The sequence below is a fragment of the Malus domestica genome, chromosome 01 (genome assembly GCF_042453785.1).
Source record: "Malus domestica chromosome 01, GDT2T_hap1".
NCBI classification, from domain to species: domain Eukaryota; kingdom Viridiplantae; phylum Streptophyta; class Magnoliopsida; order Rosales; family Rosaceae; genus Malus; species Malus domestica.
The window spans coordinates 24,510,559-24,532,235 of NC_091661.1; the positions used below are offsets into that span (position 1 = coordinate 24,510,559).

The window sequence follows — 21,677 nt, forward strand, 5'->3', positions numbered from 1 at the left end:
CGTACACTTTCTTTTGACCAGGCATCCCTCTCCAGCATGGGAAGCGAAGGAAGCCACAGCACACAGAATGACACCCCCCTTGCACATAGTGCGAAACAACGAAAGAAGGAAGGAAAACGAGTTCTTCTTCAGGCTAAAGTCGATGAGTTGGAAGCTCAGAACAACAAGATAGCAATGAGGAATGAGGTCCTCCAGGAGCAATATGAGAAGCTCTTCGAGACACTCCACGAAGCTAGGCAAGCTCAGACACGCGAGCTTGTTGCCCCCGTGGAAGTCAACCATCAACTGGGTGCCCTCCAACATGGAGGGTCACATGCATTCGACATAGATATCCCTGATAGGGAACAGATTACCCCTCGACTTGATAATCAACATGAGGCTTCTCTTAACCCAGTTGCTTCGACCCGAACCATGAGAAGTGGAGGGAGACACCTCTTTGCTGAAGGGGCAGAAGGATCGAAAGCCGTCTTTCGCGATTGTCGGGATTTCCTGAAGCAACGTCGAGAGAATTCCATCCATATAAGCTCAAAGATTAATGACCCAAGGATTTCTGAGAGACTCGGTCCCCTGCCACGGCCCAAGCCGGCCACCAATTTGGGGAAGGGGCAACAAGTCCCAGAGAGACATGAGGGTACAGGGGACTCAGAGGTGTTCCGACAGACATACCCTGGAAGCCAGTACAGCGAGTCCAGGGAAAAATCACATGCCCTTGATCAAACCTTCCTAATTCCAAGAGGAGATGGAGATTTACGAAAGAAAGCTCCAGTGACACATAACTCCGCTCAGGACCCCCTTGTCCTACAACTTCTTGAGGAAGTAAACAAGTTGAAGGCTGAACGTCAGGCTGAAATACCTGACTGGAACCAACCCAGGCCTGGCCCTCTTACAAGGAGGATCCTCAACACCCCCCTTCAAGCAAAGACAAAGCAAAAGCTTGGCTTGCAACTTTATACTGGAAAAGAGGACCCGATTGAGCACCTTAACCTCTTTGAGTCCACCATGGCATACCGGATGCACACCGACGAAGAGCGATGTCTTCTCTTCCCCTCCACCCTCTCTGGCGGAGCTCTAAATTGGTATTGTCGTCTTACACCTGAGACGGTAGACTCATTTGAGGAATTGAGGAAACTATTTGTTTCCCAACACATTTTCCAAACCGATCGCTTGCACTCTGCAGATGACCTGTACACTATCCGCCAGAAGCCAGACGAGTCATTACGTATGTATGCTGGCCGCTTCAGCCATGAATACTCCCGGTGTGCCGAGGCAGACGACAAAACTGCCCTCAAAGCCTTCACGGCAGGCCTACGTGATTGTTTCTTTAAATACATGATCAATGCCAATACTTGGAAGACTTACTCTGAGGTGATGGCGCAGGCTTATAACCATGCCTCCGCCGAGGCAAAGACATATCAGGAGAAACCCTCTACAACCATCCTTTATCAACAAGTGGGAGGTGGAAGCCAGACTCACCTAAATGAGAAGACCTCGACTTTCCAAACAGCAGTGGCACCTCCCCATGCCTTGCATAATGCTTCGCCGAATCAACAGACATATCAATTTCAAGGCAAGAGGAAGGATTTCCATCCTCACCACTCTCATTTCAGTAAAAAGAGTAAGGGACACTATCCCGATAACCAAGGGTATCGCCACAATAACGCTCGCCCCCAGGCAGTCAATGCAGTGGGTCAAACCCGCGTCAAGATACCCCCTACCCCAAGGTATGAGACATACACGCCCTTGAATGCCACATGCGCGGCCATTTACCCCAGCATAGCTCACCTGATACCAAAGCCAAAGCCGAGGCACCCAGATTACACGCCCCCGAATAACGCGGGCATGTTTTGTTGCTACCATGAGCATAACGGCCATGATAGCGAGAAATGTATCATCCTCCGTGATCGTATTGAAGCTTTGGCACGAGAAGGAAAAATTGATCAATTCCTCCTTCACCCTCAAAGGGATAACCGTAACCAACGCCAGGTGAATGTCATATATTCCATAAGCGGCGGCACACCCATATCTGAATCTTCCAATAGGGCCATGAAAAACAGTGAACGAATTCTGAGGCCTGGTCACCAAGTGTTTCACGTGGAAGACATCAGGGGAGGGAAGTATCAAAAGCCTAACTGGGATCCGATATGTTTCTACCCTGAGGAAGAAAGAGGCATCATCTACCCTCATAACGACCCATTGATCGTGGAGGCTCACATAGCCAACTTTGATGTTCGACGAATCCTCGTAGACACAGGGGCTTCGGTCAATATCATGTTTGCCGAAGCTTTCAGGGCACTCAGTGTAGCTGAACACTTGCTCGATCGCTCGATTTCTCCTATGATAAGCTTCTTCGGTGATATCGTGCAACCCTTAGGGAGCATACATTTACCCTTTACTATTGGTACATGCCCTTACACGGCTACCATTACCACTAACTTCCTAGTGGTTGACTGCCCAACGGCATACAATGTCATCTTTGGGCGCACAGGCATCAATGATCTCAAGGCTATGGTATCCACGCATATGCTGTTGATGAAATTTCCAACCCCCCATGGCAACGGCTACATCAGAGGAGATCAGCTTAGTGCACGATCATGTTACAACACTTCAGTTAAGCAACAACACTTGCCCGGACCCAAGGAAACCCTGTCTGTACATGACCAAGTCACAAAGACCAGCTTAGATGAAGCGAACTTGGATCTTCCTGATAGCAACAATCAACCCGATGATCCTCGAGATGACTCTTTCACCCAGCAAGCCCAACCTGCTGAAGAGTTGGAGAAGGTACCTATCTCAAGAGATTATCCAGATCGCATGGTGAAGATTGGCACCACATTGTCACCACCCCTTCGGTTAGCATTGATATCTTTTTTGAAAGAGAACACTGAAGTCTTCGCCTGGTCATACGAGGACATGCCAGGCATCTCTCCCGATGTCATCTGTCATCGTTTGAGTATTGACCCCAAGATCAAGCCGGTGAGACAGAAGCGAAGATCTTATGACGCTGAACGATACGAGGCAATGAAAGCAGAAGTTGAAAAACTCAAAGGCATAGGCTTTGTCCGCGAAGTCAATTACCCGACATGGGTAGCAAATGTGGTCCTTGTTAAGAAAAATCCGACCAAAGAAAGTCTTTTGCTTCAAAAGGTCTTGTGGAGAATGTGTGTTGACTACACCGACCTAAACAAAGGGTGTCCGAAAGATAGCTTCCCTCTTCCTCTTATTGACAGACTTATAGACTCTACGGCCGGGTGTGAACTCCTGAGCTTCATGGATGCTTACTCAGGATACAACCAAATCCTCATGAACCCTTCGGATCAAGAACACACAGCCTTCACTACCGACAGAGGACTATACTGCTATAAAGTCATGCCTTTCGGCCTAAAGAATGCAGGAGCGACTTATCAGAGACTAGTCAACTCAATGTTCGCCGAGCAGATTGGGAAGAGCATGGAAGTTTACGTTGATGATATGTTAGTCAAGAGCAAACATGCTGACCAACACATCACCAACCTATCTGAAACTTTCACTATTTTGAAGAGGTATCGAATGAGGTTAAACCCCAACAAATGTGCCTTCGGCGTAGGCTCTGGCAAATTCTTAGGTTTCATGATTAGCCAACGAGGCATTGAAGCTAATCCCGAGAAGATCAAAGCAATCCTCGACATGAAGGAACCGGTAACTTCAAAGGACATCCAGAGCCTTACTGGCAAGGTGGCAGCCTTAACCAGGTTCATTTCTAAGGCCACAGACAAATGTGCTCCCTTTTTTAAAGCACTTAAGGGAAGTAGGAAGTACATTACATGGACTGATGAATGTGCCGAGGCATTCAAAAACCTCAAGGAGTACATGAGTAAAGCCCCTCTACTCTCCAAGCCCGAGGTAGGAGACATTCTCATTATCTACCTATCGGTATCAGCTTCAGCCGTAAGTTCCGTTCTCATTCGAAAGGATGGGAATATTGAGCGACCTGTCTACTACGCTAGCAAAGCCTTACAAGATGCGGAGACACGGTACTCTAACATTGAGAAATTGGCTCTGGCATTGGTCATGTCTGCTCGAAAACTCCGCCCTTACTTCCAAGCGCACTCCATCATCGTGCTTACCAATTATCCTCTTCGACAGATACTCCAAAGTCCTGACACTTCAGGGCGAATGATCAAATGGGCAATAGCGTTGGGTGAGTTTGACATCTCCTACCAACCAAAGCCAGCTGAGAAGGGCCAAGCAGTAGCAGATTTCATCGCCGACTTCACATATCCTGTTGACATTGCTTCTACACCTGAAGCAGTAGCTTCATTACCATCGGAAGCTCAGAAAGTAGAATCAACGACCTCAGCATGGAGTCTGTATGTTGATGGCTCATCCAACCAACAGGGCTGTGGAGCGGGACTAGTCTTGACTACGCCCGACAAAGTAGCAATGGAGTATGCTCTTCGTTTCAAATTCAAGGCATCAAACAATGAGGCCGAGTATGAAGCCCTTCTAGCAGGATTACGTTTGGCCAAACACCTCGGGGTTAAACAAATTGATATTTTCAGTGACTCCCAATTAGTGGTCAACCAGGTTACCAACAACTTTGATGCTAAGGACAGCTCCATGGCAGCATATCTTGCGCAAACACAACTTTTGCTCAAACACTTCCACTACCAGATCACCCAAGTTCCTCGAGCGGCAAACAGTCATGCAGACGCCCTGGCTCGCCTCGCCTCAGCTGTGGAAGACAAGATTGGAAGAAAAATTCATGTCGAACTGTTGGCAACACCAAGCACCATGGCCGCAGAAGTATGCAACTTACAACAGGGGGATAGTTGGATCACCCCGATCTATAATTTCCTTGCTCATGGCACCCTCCCAAATGATAAAGTCCAGGCTAAGCAAATTCGATACAAGTCTACCCGCTACCTGATCATCAATGATCAACTCTATAAGCGAGGTTTTAGCCTGCCATACTTAAGGTGTCTTACGCCTGCCGAGGCGGAAATCGTCATTCGGGAAATACATGAGGGAGTCTGTGGAGATCATGCTGGATCTCGGTCCCTAGCACACAAGACTTTTCGCCAAGGATATTACTGGCCAACACTCCACCAGGATGCCATCAAAGTATCCCGCTCATGTGACAAATGTCAACGATATGCGGCTATTCCTCATTCCCCTCCAGAGCCTCTTACTCCTATGATCAGCCCTTGGCCCTTCGCCCAGTGGGGACTTGATTTGATCGGCCCAATGCCGGCAGGGAATGGCAAAGTCTGTTACGCAGTCGTTACAGTGGACTACTTCACAAAGTGGGCCGAAGTAGAACCCTTGGCAACCATTACTGAGGCAAAGATAGAAGACTTCGTGTGGAAGAACATCCTTTGTAGATTCGGCATTCCCAATGCGATAGTCACTGACAATGGGCGACAGTTTGACAACAAGAAGTTCAGGTTGTTCTGCTCTAAGTTCAACATCAACTTATGCTTTGCCTCTCCAGCTCATCCCCAGTCTAATGGACAAGTTGAGGCCATCAACAAAATAATCAAGCGCACTTTGAAAACCAGCTTGGACAAAGCTAAAGGCTGTTGGCCAGAATTTGTACCCCAAGTTCTTTGGTCATATCGCACTTCATATCGGACTTCAACAGGAGAAACTCCATTCTCACTTGCCTTTGGCACAGAGGCGGTTGTCCCTGTTGAGCTCGAGCAAGCAACATTCCGAGTCCAGAACTACATTCAAAGTGAAAATGACAAACAACTTACCCTCAACTTGGATTTAGTCGAGGAACACAGAAACCAAGCTCACTTGAGGAATGTCGCCTACAAACAGCGCATCTCCAACTATTATGACTCTAGGGTCAAGCCTCGTTCTTTCAAAATAGGAGACTGGGTCTTAAAGAAAAGATTACTCTGCGACAGAGTCCCGAGTGAAGGCACACTTAGTCCAAACTGGGATGGACCGTATGAAGTCATTGGCATCAGTCGCCCTGGCTCTTACACACTTAGAAGCTCCGATGGCAAGACCCTTGGCCATCCATGGAACGCTGATCACTTGAAGTACTACTACAAATAGACTCACGATGTACAAGTGTTGAGCTATAGCCGTTCGGCATCCTATGTAATGAAGGCCATTTGGCAATGAATTCAATAAAGAGGTAATTTAGCCAACTCAGCCCTCACTCTTTTACATTCATAGCAAGCGATGCCGGAACCCTTCTCAATCAGAAAGCAATCTGTCTTCCACAGTCACTACAAAACAAGCAAATGAAGACCGTGTCAAGCGCCAAAAAAAAAAAAAAACAACTTCATCCAAAAAGCTTCACCCGAAAAGCTTCACCTCCAAAGCTTCACCCACAAAGCTTCACCTAAAAAGCTTCACCCAAAAAGCTTCACCATCAAAGCTTCACCTAAAAAGCTTCACCCAAAAAGCTTCACCTAAAAAGCTTCACCCAAAAAGCTTCACCATCAAAGCTTCACCTAAAAAAGCTTCACCCAAAAAGCTTCACCTAAAAAGCTTCACCCAAAAAACTTCACCATCAAAGCTTCACCTCAAAAGCTTCACCCAAAAAGCTTCACCTAAAAAGCTTCACCCAAAAAGCTTCACCATCAAAGCTTCACCTAAAAAAGCTTCACCCAAAAAGCTTCACCCGAAAAGCTTCACCTAAAAAGCTTCACCCAAAAAGCTTCACCCGAAAAGCTTCACCTAAAAAGCTTCACCCACAAAGCTTCACCTAAAAAGCTTCACCCAACAAGCTTCACCCGAAAAGCTTCACCTCCAAAGCTTCACCCACAAAGCTTCAACACCAAAGCTTCACCTACAAAGCTTCAACACAAAACCTTGCTCCAAATAAACAAATTTTGTTCACAAAACCCAAGATGCCCTTGAACTTGTACAAAAACACTTGGGTAAACATAAACATTTTTTGTTTTACACCCACAAGGGCCCAAAATTTTCCTTCTTATTTATTCACTTATATATGTTCCCAAACATATTATAATAGATCCAACACCAAGCCAAAGTCCCAAATTTCATAATGGACAAAAGTACAAGCAATTCATCAATAATGAAGGTGCTACAAAAATTGGAATCTGCCCCAAAATAGAAATCCAACCCAAGAGACTTTTTCTCTCTCTCCCTCTTCCGCCTCCTTTCATCTATCAAATTTCTGCAACCTCTGCTCTTCTCCAATGGAGCTGAATTTTGGACACCCTATAGTTCTTGAGCATATGAACAACTTTCAAGAAGGAACCATTTCTGTTTGAGCGACGGAAATTAAAGTGTTGAAGCTCCAAACATGATAGTCGGCTTCTTGCAGATTTCGAAGCTGTTGTGATGTTTCGAAGATCTGGAAATATTTAACCGTTAGTTCATCCTGAATTTTTGATATGTTATGAAAGAGTCGATGAGGAACAACTTCAATGAAGAAAGCATACCGATCTGAACAAGAGAAAATGGATTTTCGAAGCTCACAACAAATCTGACGGGTTGACAGAAAAATAATAACCAGTCATTCATCATACCTGAGTTTCTTGAGTTATACAGCTCCGAGGGATCTCAAATTTGGATATGTTGTAGTTCACAAGCTGAGGAACAACTTCAATGAAGAAAGCATACCGATCTGAACAAGAGAAAATGGAGTTTCGAAGCTCACAACAAATCTGACGGGTTGACAGAAAAATAATAACCAGTCATTCATCATACCTGAGTTTCTTGAGTTATACAGCTCCGAGGGATCTCAAATTTGGATATGTTGTAGTTCACAAGCTGAGGAACAACTTCAATGAAGAAAGCATGCTGATCTGAGCAAGAGAAAATAGAGTTTCAAAGCTCACAACAAATCTGACGGGTTGACAGACAAATGATAAACAGTCACTCATCATACCTGGATTTCTGGAGTTGTACTGCTCCGATGGCTCTCCAATTTGGATATGTTGTAGTTAAGGAATTAACGAACAACTTTCATGAAGACAACTTTGTGATTCGACCTACAGATGATGGTGTTATGTTGAAAAACAATTCCGGTTGTTAGGGGAAATGAAAAACAATTCCACCAAAGAAACATCATTATGATGTTTCATCATTATGGTGTTTTCATCATTATGATGCTTTCATCATTGTGATGCTTCCATCATTGTGATGCTTCCATTATGATGTTAATGCACCAACGGTTACACCTTCTGCAATTCCACTTATTCGGGCCTAGCAACCTTCATCAACAAAATCTATGAAGAAAAAGTCCGGGGCTACCACTTAGAAAACAAAAGAATGAAGTTTTGGTACTTACGACATGGACTATTAGCAAGACACCTCATTCGTCAACTCCCTCGACTAGAGACTTGGGGGACTCCCACCATATGCTACTACGCCTTGGTACTCAAAAGTTCGTGACTACTCAATGACTTGGATTTTTCAAGTCTCCAACCGAGAAGTTTTCCTCACTCGGGAAATTAAGGGAACACTACCTCAAACTACATGCTTCACTCACAAAGCTTCAACAATACAGGTTTCAACAAAAGCAAAAATTCAAAGAACTTTATGAAGAAGGCTTTGGTGTATTTAACACAATATGTTGAAATGAAGCAAAGCTTATTTATTAATATTTTCGATAAGCCACAAATATGTACATATACATGAGTCAAAATAAACAAACAAAAGGGAGCCTTCACAAAGGTTGCTTAAGGGAAGTCTCAGCAGTCGATAGAGCCCCAGAAAGAGAAAGCACCGGAGGGTGGTTATCCGGAGCCTCAGTACTTGACAAAACCCCAGAAGGAGGAGGCATTGGAGGTTCATCATTTGAAGCTTCATTACCAGGTACAGCCCCAGAGGACGAAGGCAATAAATGCCTTTGGAACAAACCCACAAACCGCTGATGATCAAGTAAAACCTTACCATCAGATTCCTTCATCTGGTCAAGCTTCCTCTTCATGTTTGTAGCATAGTCATGGGCGAGCCGGTGCAACTGCTTATTCTCATGCTTGAGCCCTCTAATCTCCTGTTTGAGACTCATCACTTCAGCAGCCAATGATTCAACTTGGCGGGTTCTAGCAAATAGGCGTTGGGCCATATTAGACACAGAACCTGCACACTGAACACTAAGAGCCAGAGAGTCCTTAACAGCCAACTCATCAGACCGTTTGGAAAGAAGTCTGTTATCTTTGGGAGTGAGAAGGTTCCTGGCCACCACTGCAGCGGTCATATCATTCTTCATCACAGAATCCCCAACGGTAAGAGGACCAGTAGGGGATATGAAGGATGGGCGCTATATGTTGTCTGGAGAAGGCGTGGCTGTCTCTTCTCCAAGGTTCAAGTCAAAACGACGGTCGGAGGGTCCAGACATTTTCAAATGTGTTGAAGAAGGAAGAGGTCAGACAAATCAAGATCTTAGAAGTGCAAGAAATGAGCTTCTACTGGTAGAGATTCAAGTGTGCTGTGGAACTTAATGCCAGCCTCTATAAAAATCTGCACTCGACGGAGCTTCAGAAATCGAAGAGGCGTTTGCTTTCTCAAAAGCTAGGCTGCTCAGAGACCACGAGGGCCGATCTCAGAAATCGAAGAAGCACCTGCTTTTGCAGCCTCGTCAGCACCTGTCACATGCACAATCAGCTTTGCGGAAATTACGGGCAATCTGTCGAAGATTTCGGGTGAAGTAGAAAGCACGTGAATCTTACTGATCAATCACCGCTCTCCATATGCACCATCAACTCCTCGGGTACCACATATAACTTTGTCAAAGATCTCTGACAAAGTTTAGGCACGAGAATTTCGAAGTGCCAGCTACCCTACTATTACCCATAAGGGTAAAGGAACAGCACCACTGCTTGACAACTGGAAAGTCCCTATGTGTGTCGACCTCCGTGTTTTGTGGCAAGACAGGTTGGCAAGAACGACCAACCTTTACTCACATTCGAGAAAAGACTCCCAACATAATTACTTTCTCAAAAACCGGAGTAGCACCGCTTTCCGAATCTCGAGAGTCAGATCCTCGACGGGATTGCTTGTTCGAAAACCGAAGAGGCACAACTCTCAGAACTTCGAGAGCCAGATTTCCTTAGATAAAGCTTGTCTGTAATCTCCACACGTAATATCAGCTTTCCAGATACCACATACCACTTTTTCAAAGTGCTCTGACAAAATTAAAACACGTGAAGCTGGCAGCTCCCACTACATTGCTGTGACCAAGAAGGGTAAAGGAATAGCATTACTACTTGTTATTGGGAAATCCCTATATACATTGACCTCCCTCCTCAACGGACAGGCAAACCTGCAAAAATGCTCAACCCTTTCTCACATTCGAAAAGGCACCCTCAACATAACCTCTCGAAATACTCAGCTTTATTTCCCCCGATAATACCTCAGCAAATAAGCCACACCAAGAACAAGAGTATCTCATATCATCAGGGTCGAAAGCAAGAGTATCCCATATCATGCTTTCTCCCTGTCTTTGTCTTTGTCCTTGTCCACACCTGCAGGACAAGGAGAAAGAGAGCAATCAGTTGGAACCTGAAATCAAACCTCCAATTTGGAACTGACTGCCTGGAGCCTTTGCCTGGTTGCTTACTTAGCATTGCTCTCGAGTACTCATCCTCAACTGCTGTCAAGGTCACGAATTCCACCGGCAAATACCTCATGACAGTTGATCAGATATTGGCTCTTTACACTGAAGCTGCCAAGCGTGGATGAGTCACTATGAAGGAATGTTCTGAAGGACCATTTAAATGCAAAGGTTGCACACCACTTCTGCCATGCAAAAGATTGAAGCAGAAGGTTCAACGGTGAGCTGAAACAGATCACTACAGCACGACACCTTTCCATACCACATTCATTATTCCGTCAACAGCAAAAGTATCCCATATCATCAAGGTCGAACGTACTCTAGATTTGATGGACTTGTTTTGACCCTCAAATTTTTGAGTCGGCCTTATACTCTGAAGGGCACCAGAAAACCCTCCAGCACAGTTCAAGAATAAGCCTGTGGAAAGTTACTTCTTCAAAAGCAAAAGTATCTCATATCATCTCTTATCCATTTGCTTCTCCTTATCCTGGCAGTTGAATGAGAGACAAGGAGAATGAGAACAATCAACCGGAAGCCGACGTCAAACCTCTGATCCTGGGTTGCTTACTTGGAAGTTTGACTGCTTACCTTGTCTGTCACCTCTTTCGGCAGATCTCCTAGCTCGGCGACTTGGGGGACTCCTACTATAGGGTTTGTATCACACTTGACTAAGCCCGAAACTACAACTAAGCTTCAAGTGAAATTGATACATTACCTTGTGCGTCAACATCAGCTAAGTACACCATTCCCGGATGGAGGAAAGGTACTTCCAGAGAAGGGCAGATGAAGATCAGACCACACTTCGGTACTTAGAAGTTTCGTGATTACTCAAGGGATTGGATCTTGCAAGTCCCCAACCAAGGAGTTTCCCTCACTCGGGAACTTAGGGGAGCACTGTTTGTACCATACTTGACCAATCCCGAAACTACCGAGCACCGGCCAACGCTATACTGTCAAGGACCCAGAAGAGTTCCCCTCCGACCAGGAGGCCAATCACTACTCGACACGTGTCAAGATTAGAAGCCAATCAGAGCGCAGCACGTGTCGACATCAAGAACCAATCATAACATGACACATGTCAATGTGACAAAGCTACAAGTTTTTCTATAAATAGGGGTCATTCCCCCACAATATTGGCTAATGCCATTTTGTGTTAAATCATTCACAAGAACTCACTAAATTGAGAGCTTGATCCTTTGTACTTGTGTAAGCCCTTCACTACTAATAAGAACTCCTCTACTCCGTGGACGTAGCCAATCTGGGTGAACCACGTACATCCTGTGTTTGCTTCTCTGTCTCTATTCATTTACGTACTTATCCTCACTAGTGACTGAAGCAACCAAGCAACCAAGCGAAGGTCACAAAACCTGACACTTTCTGTTGTACCAAAGTCTTCGCTGATTTTGTGCATCAACAACATATATATTAATTAATGTAGAAATGTGAAAAATATTGAAAAATATATATAAACGCTCTTAATGACAAGTTTTACAATTTTCATGAATGGCTCAACTTTGAAATTGCCACTATAATAACACAAATTATAGATCGAAATTTAATCGTTAATTTTCGTTTACATTTATGCTCGATTATTCTCACCAAATTTTATTTTTTTCAGATTTTCTGTTTGAAAACATGATCTTTTAGAGGATGCATATAATGACCCGTTTCGAATTTTACGGATTTTGGAACTAAAGTAAATTGGTAATTTCACGTATGAGAGATATTTTTGTCATGTTTGCTTTTTGGACTTGTTTGGTGTGCCAGTGGGCCCACCCCTGGTTTTGGTCCCCGACTCTCTCTCTCGTTTTCCCTCTATTCTCTCATTTCTCTCCTCGTGGAGAAATTTTTAGTTATGATTGGAATACAAGTGGTACACCATGCGTTTTAATAAGAATAGTGGGAAATTTTATTTTTTAAGTTATTAACTTTTTAGCACACATATCCCACCATTTGTATAATGACATGTGGTGTACCACCCCGTGTCCCGATCACACTGAAAAATCTCTCCTCCTTGTGAGGCTCTTACTCTCAAACTTTCTCGGCTACTTCTCTATCTTTTTTTTTATTTATTTTTTAAATTTGGCTGCAAAGTCCGTCCCACTACATCATTGCTATCATGGGAAGAGACTTTGAGAAGAATTTATTGATAAACAAGAAAAATACAATATGTCAGGGGGGGACATGAGGCCAAACCAAACCATTAAAGAATTCATAATAACAATTCAAAACCTCTTTCAACAAAACCTATAACAAGGAAGCTTAGAAAGGTTGTGAGAATAAGCAGTTGCAGCACGAGGGCATGAATCCCACCAATGGACACCGGGGTGATCAACACCATAATTGGCCAAACAATCAGCAACTTGATTACTCTCTCTAAAAATATGAGAAATCTGAACCTGCATAGAGGATAGTAAAACTTGACAGTTATGCCAACTGACCAAAAGCCTCCAAGGGATAGATGTCAAGGAAGGTGAGGATGAAGAAAGAAGATGAATAAACAGTGAGGAGTCACATTCAATCCATAATGAATGCCAACCTTTATCCCAAGCTAAAGATACATCATGAATAATAACGCGTAGTTCGACATCCAAAAAAGAGGCCAAGCCTATTAAACCCACAAAACAACCAAGATAATTACTTGTAAAATCCCGAAAGATACCACCAAATGCAGCCACACCAGGGGAACCTCTTGCAGCACCATCAGTATTCACTTTGATCCAAGACTGAGAAGGCGGGCGCCACAACACCTCAATGATTTTTTGAGCCTTAGCAGGACGTCCACAAACACCAATATAATGAAGAATGCAAAGCTCTTTCACAGAATTCTTCATACAGCCGGTATTGAGAGAATCAATTTCAAGGAGTTGACATTTAATAGACCTTACAACATAATCAATGGAAACAACCTCCTCATGAAAACGAATAGCGTTGCGAGCATGCCAAACAGAATAAAAACCAACTCCAATCATACCCCACCAAAGCAGTTGCACTTAGGTACCAAAACCTTGTTGTAAAGGATAATGGAAAAAGCTAAAAATATCTTGAAATAAATATTGAACTCTGAATAATTCCAAAACAGTAGACCAAATTTGACGTGTCTTTGCTGCAAGAGATCATCAGTTAACATCTTACCATGTAAATACTTCCATAATGTAACCGAATTACGAGGGCAAAAGCAAGATTGCCAAACCCATTGATCCCATTAAACCACTGGTTGTTTATTACGCTTAAAATCATAAGCCAAAGATAAAGAAATGTCACCATTTGAAGCAGACAACCAAACCATTTTGTCATCAATCCCATACTTTGAAGGAAGCCCAATAGAAGAAATATCCCAAATGGGCGCTAGCCATGAATGTAAAGTAGGTGGGGGAATGCAACAACCATTCACAATAAAATTAGAAACTTCAGCTCGAAAAGCCTTGCATAAATATGGTGGAATACAAAGCCTATCAACTATTGGAAAATCTAACCATCTCACATGCCAAAAATTAATATTTTGACCATTACCTATCACCCATTTTGAACCATGAAAAATATCCGAAAAAAGAGGGCATAAACCAGGCCAAATGGAGGAACTCTTGTATGTAGAACACGGTTGTCCAAGACAATTAAAAAACTGACCTTGAAACAACCGTGAAGCCATAGATGAGGTAACCAAAATATCCCAAAACTTTTTCAACAAAAAGGCCTTATTTAAAGCTGAAAATTTACAAATGCCAAGACCTCTTTCATTTAAAGGAACACAACATTTTTTCCATGCCACAATAGAAAATCCACAAGAATCAACACATCCCGTCCAAATGAAATTTCAAGTTCAACTACGAACCTGATTTAATATCGTAGGTGGCCAAGAATAAACCGAGAAAGTATGAGACAACATGTTTGCCACAACTGACTTGACCAAAGTAACTCGACCATCCACTAGACCTCGACTAAAAACCTCTTCAACAAGACAAAAAATGAGAGGGGATAGAGGATCCCCTTGACGAACACCCCTATTACATCCGAAAAATCCAACAGAACACCCTTACTACATCCAAAAAATCCAACAGGTGAACCATTGAATAATATAGATAGCCGAGCTGAGGAAAGGATTACACGAACCCATTGAACAAAAGTGTCATGGAAACCAAAAGCTCTAAGCACCCGATCTAGAAAGTCCCAATTGAGAGTATCTAAAGCTTTAGTAACATCAAACTCAATAGCGACATTACCCCAAAACACTTATTGTCCAATAAATTAACACACTCCGAGGCCAACAAAATGCAATCTAAAATATGCCTACCTTTAAGAAATGCGTATTGATTCGACAAAATAATTCGAGTAGCCACAAGAGCAAGCCTATCTGCAAGAATCTTTGTAATGACTTTGAATATAAAATTAGCCATGGCTATCGGTCAAAATTGAGAGATAGAATCTGCCTCTTGGACTTCAGGAATTAGAGCCACAAAACTAGAATTCAAATTGGGTAAAATATAAAACCTTCTTGAAGAAATCTTGGATGGCCAAAGAAACCTCAAATCCAATGAAATCCCATCAAACATGGAAAAAAAACCCCACCAAAACCGTCTGGACTTGGAGCACTATCTGGATTCATAGAAAATATAGCTTGTTTAATCTCCTACCATGTGGGAATAGCCAATAAAGTATCATTTTCAGGTGTGGTAACCAAAGGCGGAATAAGACGAGTAACCAAACCTGTGTCAATAGCAAGACCATCATCATGAAAAGCATTAAAAAAATGCTCCACCACATGATTGCACAGAATCTCAACATCCTCAACCAATTCCGAATCAATACGCAAAGAAGAAATAAAATTACAAGTCCTACGAATTTTTGCCAAAGTATGAAAATAACTCGTATTACGGTCTCCATCTCGCAACCATTTAGATCGTGTTTTATCTTGCCAAAACTTTTCTTGAACTAGCAGTGCATGAGACAAAGTAGAATAAGCTTGTAATTCAGCCCCATGACGTTCATATGTAAAACCCTATGTGGAGATTTCTAAATGAATTTTTTTCTAAAGCCTCTCTGGCATTGTCCACGGCAACATTTACATTTCCAAAAACATCAGCATTCCAATGTCTTAGAATACATAGGCTTTAACTACTTAAGCTTTTGTTGAAGAATAAACATAGGACAATCATAAACTTGAATAGACTGCCATGAATTTTTAACCAAATTGATAAAATCAGGATGATCTAACCACATGTGATGAAAGCGAAAATGAGTAGGACCTTGTGCTGCAAACTTTTGAAAAAAAAACTAGAAGAGGATTATGATCCGAAGAATGACGAACCAACGTGGAGCAATTGGTGATAGGTCAAGCATCTAGCCATGCAGTAGAACAAAAACACCGATCTAATACCATTTCAATATGAGATGATATGCCACGTCCATTAGTCCAAGTGAAAAGGGAGCCCTTAACATCAATTGGAACCAAACCACACGTATCCACCATAGCTTGAAACTCCTCACATGCTATTCGACGAGGCAAAATACCCCCAATTTTCTCATGCGCACCAAGAACCGCATTAAAATCACCCAAAATAAGTGAAGGACCTGAAAAGCCGGCACAAACTTGAGCAATAGAAAGCCAAAGTGGTCGATGTTCCACCACTGTTGTAGCAGCATAAACAAAAGTAATACAGTGGGCAGTGCAAGCTTTTAAAAATTGAATAATAATATGTTGACTTGAAGTAGATAAAGTCGTATGAGATAAAACATTAGCTGTGTGAAAAACCCAAATATTAGGCAATCTCTAACCTCTATCATTTACTCCCAGAAAATGCATACCAATACATTTCCAAAAAAATGGACGAATTTTCATTGTAGAAGTTATAGGTTCTGCCAAACAAAGAAAATCAGGAGAATGTTTTCTGACAATGCTCTGTAAAGCTTGTCTAGTGGGGCGATTTGCTAAGCCTCAAATATTCCAATAAATGGTTTTCATGGATCATAAGGAGCCATAACAACAACCTTAGCATGAGTTTGAATAGTCTCACGCTCCTAGGTATGATAACTAGATTCCCATTTTTTTCCGTAATCTTCTCTTATGAGATTTTGAGAGAACCAAAGCCATGTCATCCTCAGAAACATTATTTGTACCGTCTAAATCATTGTTTTCTCTACCTGCAACATTATTTTGAAGAGAATTTTCCTCCACCATAGTGTACCAATCATTAACCTTTGGAATTTTAGAGCGAACTTGAGGAGATAAAGAAGGAGGACTAGCCTCTTGAACTTGAGAAACAACTTGAATTGAGTCATTAGCATTACATCTCTCAGAGAGCACAAGAGAACAGGTTAATTGAATACCTATAAGGGGAGTATCCATCGGAGTATCAGAAACATGGTCACAAGTTGTATCATTATCATCAACTAAACCTTCCACAAAATGTGAAGGAGAAGCATTATCCAAACCTCTCGCACTAGAGAAGGAGTTCATACTAACCAAACCAGCCTTAGCCAATTGACTAACCACATGATCATGAGAACCTGGAGTTTCTGAAACGTATGCAGAGGTTGTCCCATTATTTTCTAAACCATCCACAACATGTATGGGCGAAGCATCACCATCATCCAAACCTCGCACACTCGAGTTGGACACATTATTAACACGAACTTTACCTTCTGGTTAATTGCCGATATCAGTTTCAACTCTAATGTTATCCTGATTGTTCTCATTGCACTTCACTATTCATGATCTTGCACCTTCCTTCTCAACCACATGCCCACGCTTAATATCCCTTGCAGCAACACAACAAGTAGCAGGCAGATGCCTAATATTTCCACAAACAGAGCAAAAATCAGGAAGTTTTTCATATATTATTTCCACAAATAAAACCTCTCCACTATCATGTTCAACCATAAATGAAGTGGGAGGCTTTTTAGAAAGGTCAATATCCACTAATATTCTAGCATACAAACCAAAATTCACAGAAGTTGTCGCCCTGTCCAATTAGATTGGTAATCCAACTCCCCGAGCAATTTCCATTAAGGTTTGAAGTTCCCAATATTCCAATCCCAAATCATATAGACGAATCCAAACTTGTGCATGGGTCGACTTCTATTTGGAGGGTGAGAAATTTGGGGAACATTGAGAAATTCTAAATAATCCAGGATTAAGATTGAGTGTACCAACTGCCCAAACTTGTCTCATGTCCTCGACGTGGTCAAAACGCAGAGAGAAAAAATCTTTCCCCAAAGGGATTAAACGCCAAGCCTTAAAACCCCATATGGTCTCAAGCTTATTTCTAAGAGCAACCATTTGAATTGGTGTAGAACCCTTGGGTAAAAGCACACGACCAATCAAAGATTATTTGCAACGATCCAAGCCCTTGGAAAAAGCATCTTTAGAAATCTTTACTGATACATAACCACCTTTTTCACATGGAACGAGGAGTTGAGATAAAGAAACAACGGGTTGTTTGAGCAACTGGGCAAACGATTGCTCGGAAGGAGCGGGTTTCTCAATGGCAACATCGGGATCGCTGCCTTAAAAACTCCAAGGAACAATAGGCAAACGAAGACCATAGTGGAGATTTGGCGCAGCCGTCATAGTGGCAGCCGCAAAACCCTAGCAGAACGCTATTTTTTCACCCACTTTCTTCTACTCGCTACTTCTCTATCTCATTCTCTGCAAACAGAGAACGTACCACCACCACCACTCGCCGTTCTGGCGAGCTCCTTCGCCATCACCACCCCCTTAAGACCTTCTCAGTCACAATCTCGAACCCAGGCCAAGGCCGTAGAACTCCACAGTGGCAGAGGCCATTGTTCATTTCCTTCCCCCGACGAACTCCAGCGATCTTCCATCATCGTCAACGAGGTCAGCCTCGGGACACCTTCTGTTTTCTTCATTTCGTTGTATACGATCAGATTTATGCCACGAATGGTTGATGTGGTGACGTAGGGATGCAGATGTAACTCCGGGAAGGCTTTCCCAGTTTTCACGAGAGAACCCAAGACTTGCAGGCCGTTTTTCGACCAACTTCGGCCACGACACAACTTCATATGGGTATGAACCTTGTTTGTACCATACTTGACCAATCCCGAAACTACTGAGCACCGGTCAATGTTATACCGTCAAGGACCCAGAAGAGTTTCCCTCCAACCAGGAGGCCAATCACAGCGCGACACGTGTCGACATCAGAAACCAATCATAGCGCGACACGTGTTGACATCAGAAACCAATCATAGCGCGACACGTGTCAATGTCAAAATGAAACTAGAAACTCTCTTTTATAAATAGAGATCATTCTCTCACAATATTTCCTAATGTCATTTGTACTAAATTATTCACTAGTACTCACAAAATGAGAGCTTGAACCTATGTACTTGTGTAAACCCTTCACAATTAATGAGAACTCCTCTACTCCGTGGACGTAGCCAATCTGGGTGAACCATGTACATCTACTGTTTTGCTTCTCTATCTCCATCAATTTACATACTTATCCACACTAGTGACCGAAGCAATCTAGCGAAGGTCATAAACTTTACACTTTCTGTTATACCAAAGTCCTCACTGATTTTGTATATCAACAAACCTCTTTCTCATTCTTCCCTACGCTATATTGGACTTCGTGTGCAGCTCGGTGCTTAGATTTAAATGAAAACTAATGAAAAGGGCTTGAAAACTTTGAGTTTTAATGATAAGGACAAAATAAAGGGTAAAGTGAATAGTACCAAGATTGACTTTTTAGTGTAAAAATGTGGTTTTTCGTTAAAGTGAAGAGTACGGGTGCTTTTCGTTAAAATTCCCTAGATTTAATACTCGAAGATTTTGGTAATGTGGATAAATACGGTCATTATTGAACAAGCAAGATCCATTACAAAGTTTGTGTACAATCGTAGTGCAGTGTTGAATATGGTCAGAAGGTCTACTTTTGGCAATGAGATAGTAGAACCAGGCGCCACTTGCTTCGCTACAAACTTGGCAACATTAAAACGACTGGTTGATCTAAAACACTGCTTACAGGTTATGGTTATTTCGCAGGAGTGGATGGACTCCCTATATTCAAAGGAACCGGGGGACTGGAGATGTTGGACCTTATTAGTAATCAGTCATTTTGGTCCTCATCCATCTTGATTGTTCGTCGGACGGATACTCTCGTGCCAGTTTTGAGAATGGTTGGTAGTGAGAAGAGGCCTGCAATGGGATACGTGTATGCTGGAATGTATCGGGCAAAAGAAACAATTAAGAAAGAACTCGTTAAGAGGGAGGAGTACATGGTATACTGGACGAATATCATAGATCAACGATGGGAACAGCTGTGGCATTCTCCTCTTCATGCTGCAGGCTTCTACCTTAACCCCAAAATATTTACAGTATCGAAGGAGATATGCATAGTGATATTGTCTCGGGTACGTTTGATTGCATCGAGAGATTGGTTCCTGATACAAATGTCCAAGATAAAATCGTCAAAGAGCTAAATTTGTACAAGAGTGCTGCTGGAGATTTTCGGAGGAAGATGGCAATTAGGGCTAGAGACACTCTGCTTCCTGGTGAGGGACTAATCTTTCAATTGTTTTGTTATTTCTAACTTCTGTGTCATGACTGAGCTAGCAATGCCTTAAGTACTAGCACATCCGAATAAGCCATTCGATATGCATTCGTGCATATGCTAAGTCAGATAAATATTGTTGTTCCAATTCAAGTGGTATTTAGTAATTTATAAGCATTTTTATGTATTAGATCAACTCCAGCCTTCGATTTTGTTTAATCCCGGTAAAGTTGGAAGCTCTTTGATGTATTTGGTGTAACTATGACGCTGAAATTACCTTTCTAGGAACAGAAACGGAACATTTCATCGTTGTATTCTGTTTTTCGTATTTGAATCTCTTTCTCACACTTAATTTTATCCACAATGTACTTCTCTTAGCTGAATGGTGGTCAACATATGGAGGAGGTTGCCCAAATTTGACAAGCTTGGCAATCCGAATTCTCAGTCAAACTTGCAGTTCGATTGGCTACAGGCGAAATGAGATTCCTTTTGGGAAAGCACACAGCACAAGGAACTGCCTTGAGCATCAACGTATCAGTGACCTCGTCTTTGTTCGTTATAACTTGCGACTGAAACAAATGTAAGCACAAAGCAATACTGTATGGAATTAGTAATAGCTGTTTAAATACAATGGGGAGAAATTCCTTTCCTTTTGCTAATAATAATTTTTGTTTTCGCGCAGGGTTGGTAAGAACATCGGACAAGATGTTATAGATCCCATATCATTTAAAAACATTAGCATGACCGAAGACTGGGTTACCGGGAAGGACATGTGCTTAGATGACAATGGGAGTTCCGACTGGATGGAACTCGATTCAAACTCTGTAGGCACAATGCTTCTAGGGCCGTCAAATGATGATGCCGATGACTTGGGCTCTGGTAATTTTATACTCGGATGTGGATACATGCTAAAAACCAAATTGAGCTTTGTTCTTAATCACATTGTACACTGATTAACCTTGGTCGATATATGCAGGGTTTGACGATGATGAGATCTTCAGTAGAGCAAATGACGGTGAAGAGGAAAATGTTGAATACAGCGTAGAAAATCGTTAGAGCCTTATCACGAGTCAGTTATCGACATCAAGGACCTGTGGTTACGAATCATCGCCTTGTTCTTTGCAACCGAGCAGAGGAAGATGTAGGGAAGTAGATGTCCACAAGGGTAGTTTTCAATTTGGAGAGCAGTGCATTGCATTGTAGGTGATAATTAGAAGCAGATAGTTTGTAGCAATTAAAATGTTGTTAGAAAGATATAATTTTCCATTTTAGTCCTCATCCAGTGACTTGTTATCACAGATGAAATGTAAAAGTATTAGGAAATAGGGAGATGAAATTGTTCACTCTAATCTTGGGTAAATTTAAAAATTAGAGTAAAATATAGACTTGGTTCCTGAACTTGGACATTAGTTTAGAATTCGTCCTCGAATTTAAAATTCGTTAATTAGAGTTTTTGATTGTAACAACGACTTGGATTCTCAGTTTGGAGGAACTGCAAGTGGTGTATTTGGTCCGCAAACAGGGAGTTCTCAGTTTGGAGGAACTTCAACTGGTGCATTTGGCCCGCAAACAAGCAGTAGAACGTCAACCGGTGTATTTGGCTCGCAAACAAGGAGTGGAACTTCAACTGGTGCATTTGG

At 42.4% G+C, this 21,677-nt stretch overlaps 1 protein-coding gene and 1 long non-coding RNA gene across 2 annotated transcripts; one reads left to right on the forward strand and one right to left on the reverse strand.

The window, feature by feature from the left end:
- Positions 1-7,113: 7,113 nt before the first annotated feature.
- Positions 7,114-8,042, reverse strand: LOC139194457 (uncharacterized). Its single transcript, XR_011579301.1, has 4 exons — positions 7,856-8,042; positions 7,675-7,772; positions 7,494-7,591; positions 7,114-7,318 (listed from the first exon to the last, which is right to left on the reverse strand). It is a non-coding gene; the product is annotated as an uncharacterized lncRNA (long non-coding RNA).
- An 11,615-nt stretch (positions 8,043-19,657) lies between these two features.
- LOC103436138 (uncharacterized) lies at positions 19,658-21,435 on the forward strand. Its single transcript, XM_070821698.1, has 4 exons — positions 19,658-20,038; positions 20,416-20,617; positions 20,720-20,916; positions 21,014-21,435. The coding sequence occupies exons 1-4, from the start codon at positions 19,876-19,878 to the stop codon at positions 21,091-21,093; spliced, it is 642 nt and encodes a 213-aa protein (XP_070677799.1). The 5' UTR covers positions 19,658-19,875; the 3' UTR covers positions 21,094-21,435.
- The last annotated feature ends 242 nt before the right edge of the window (positions 21,436-21,677 follow it).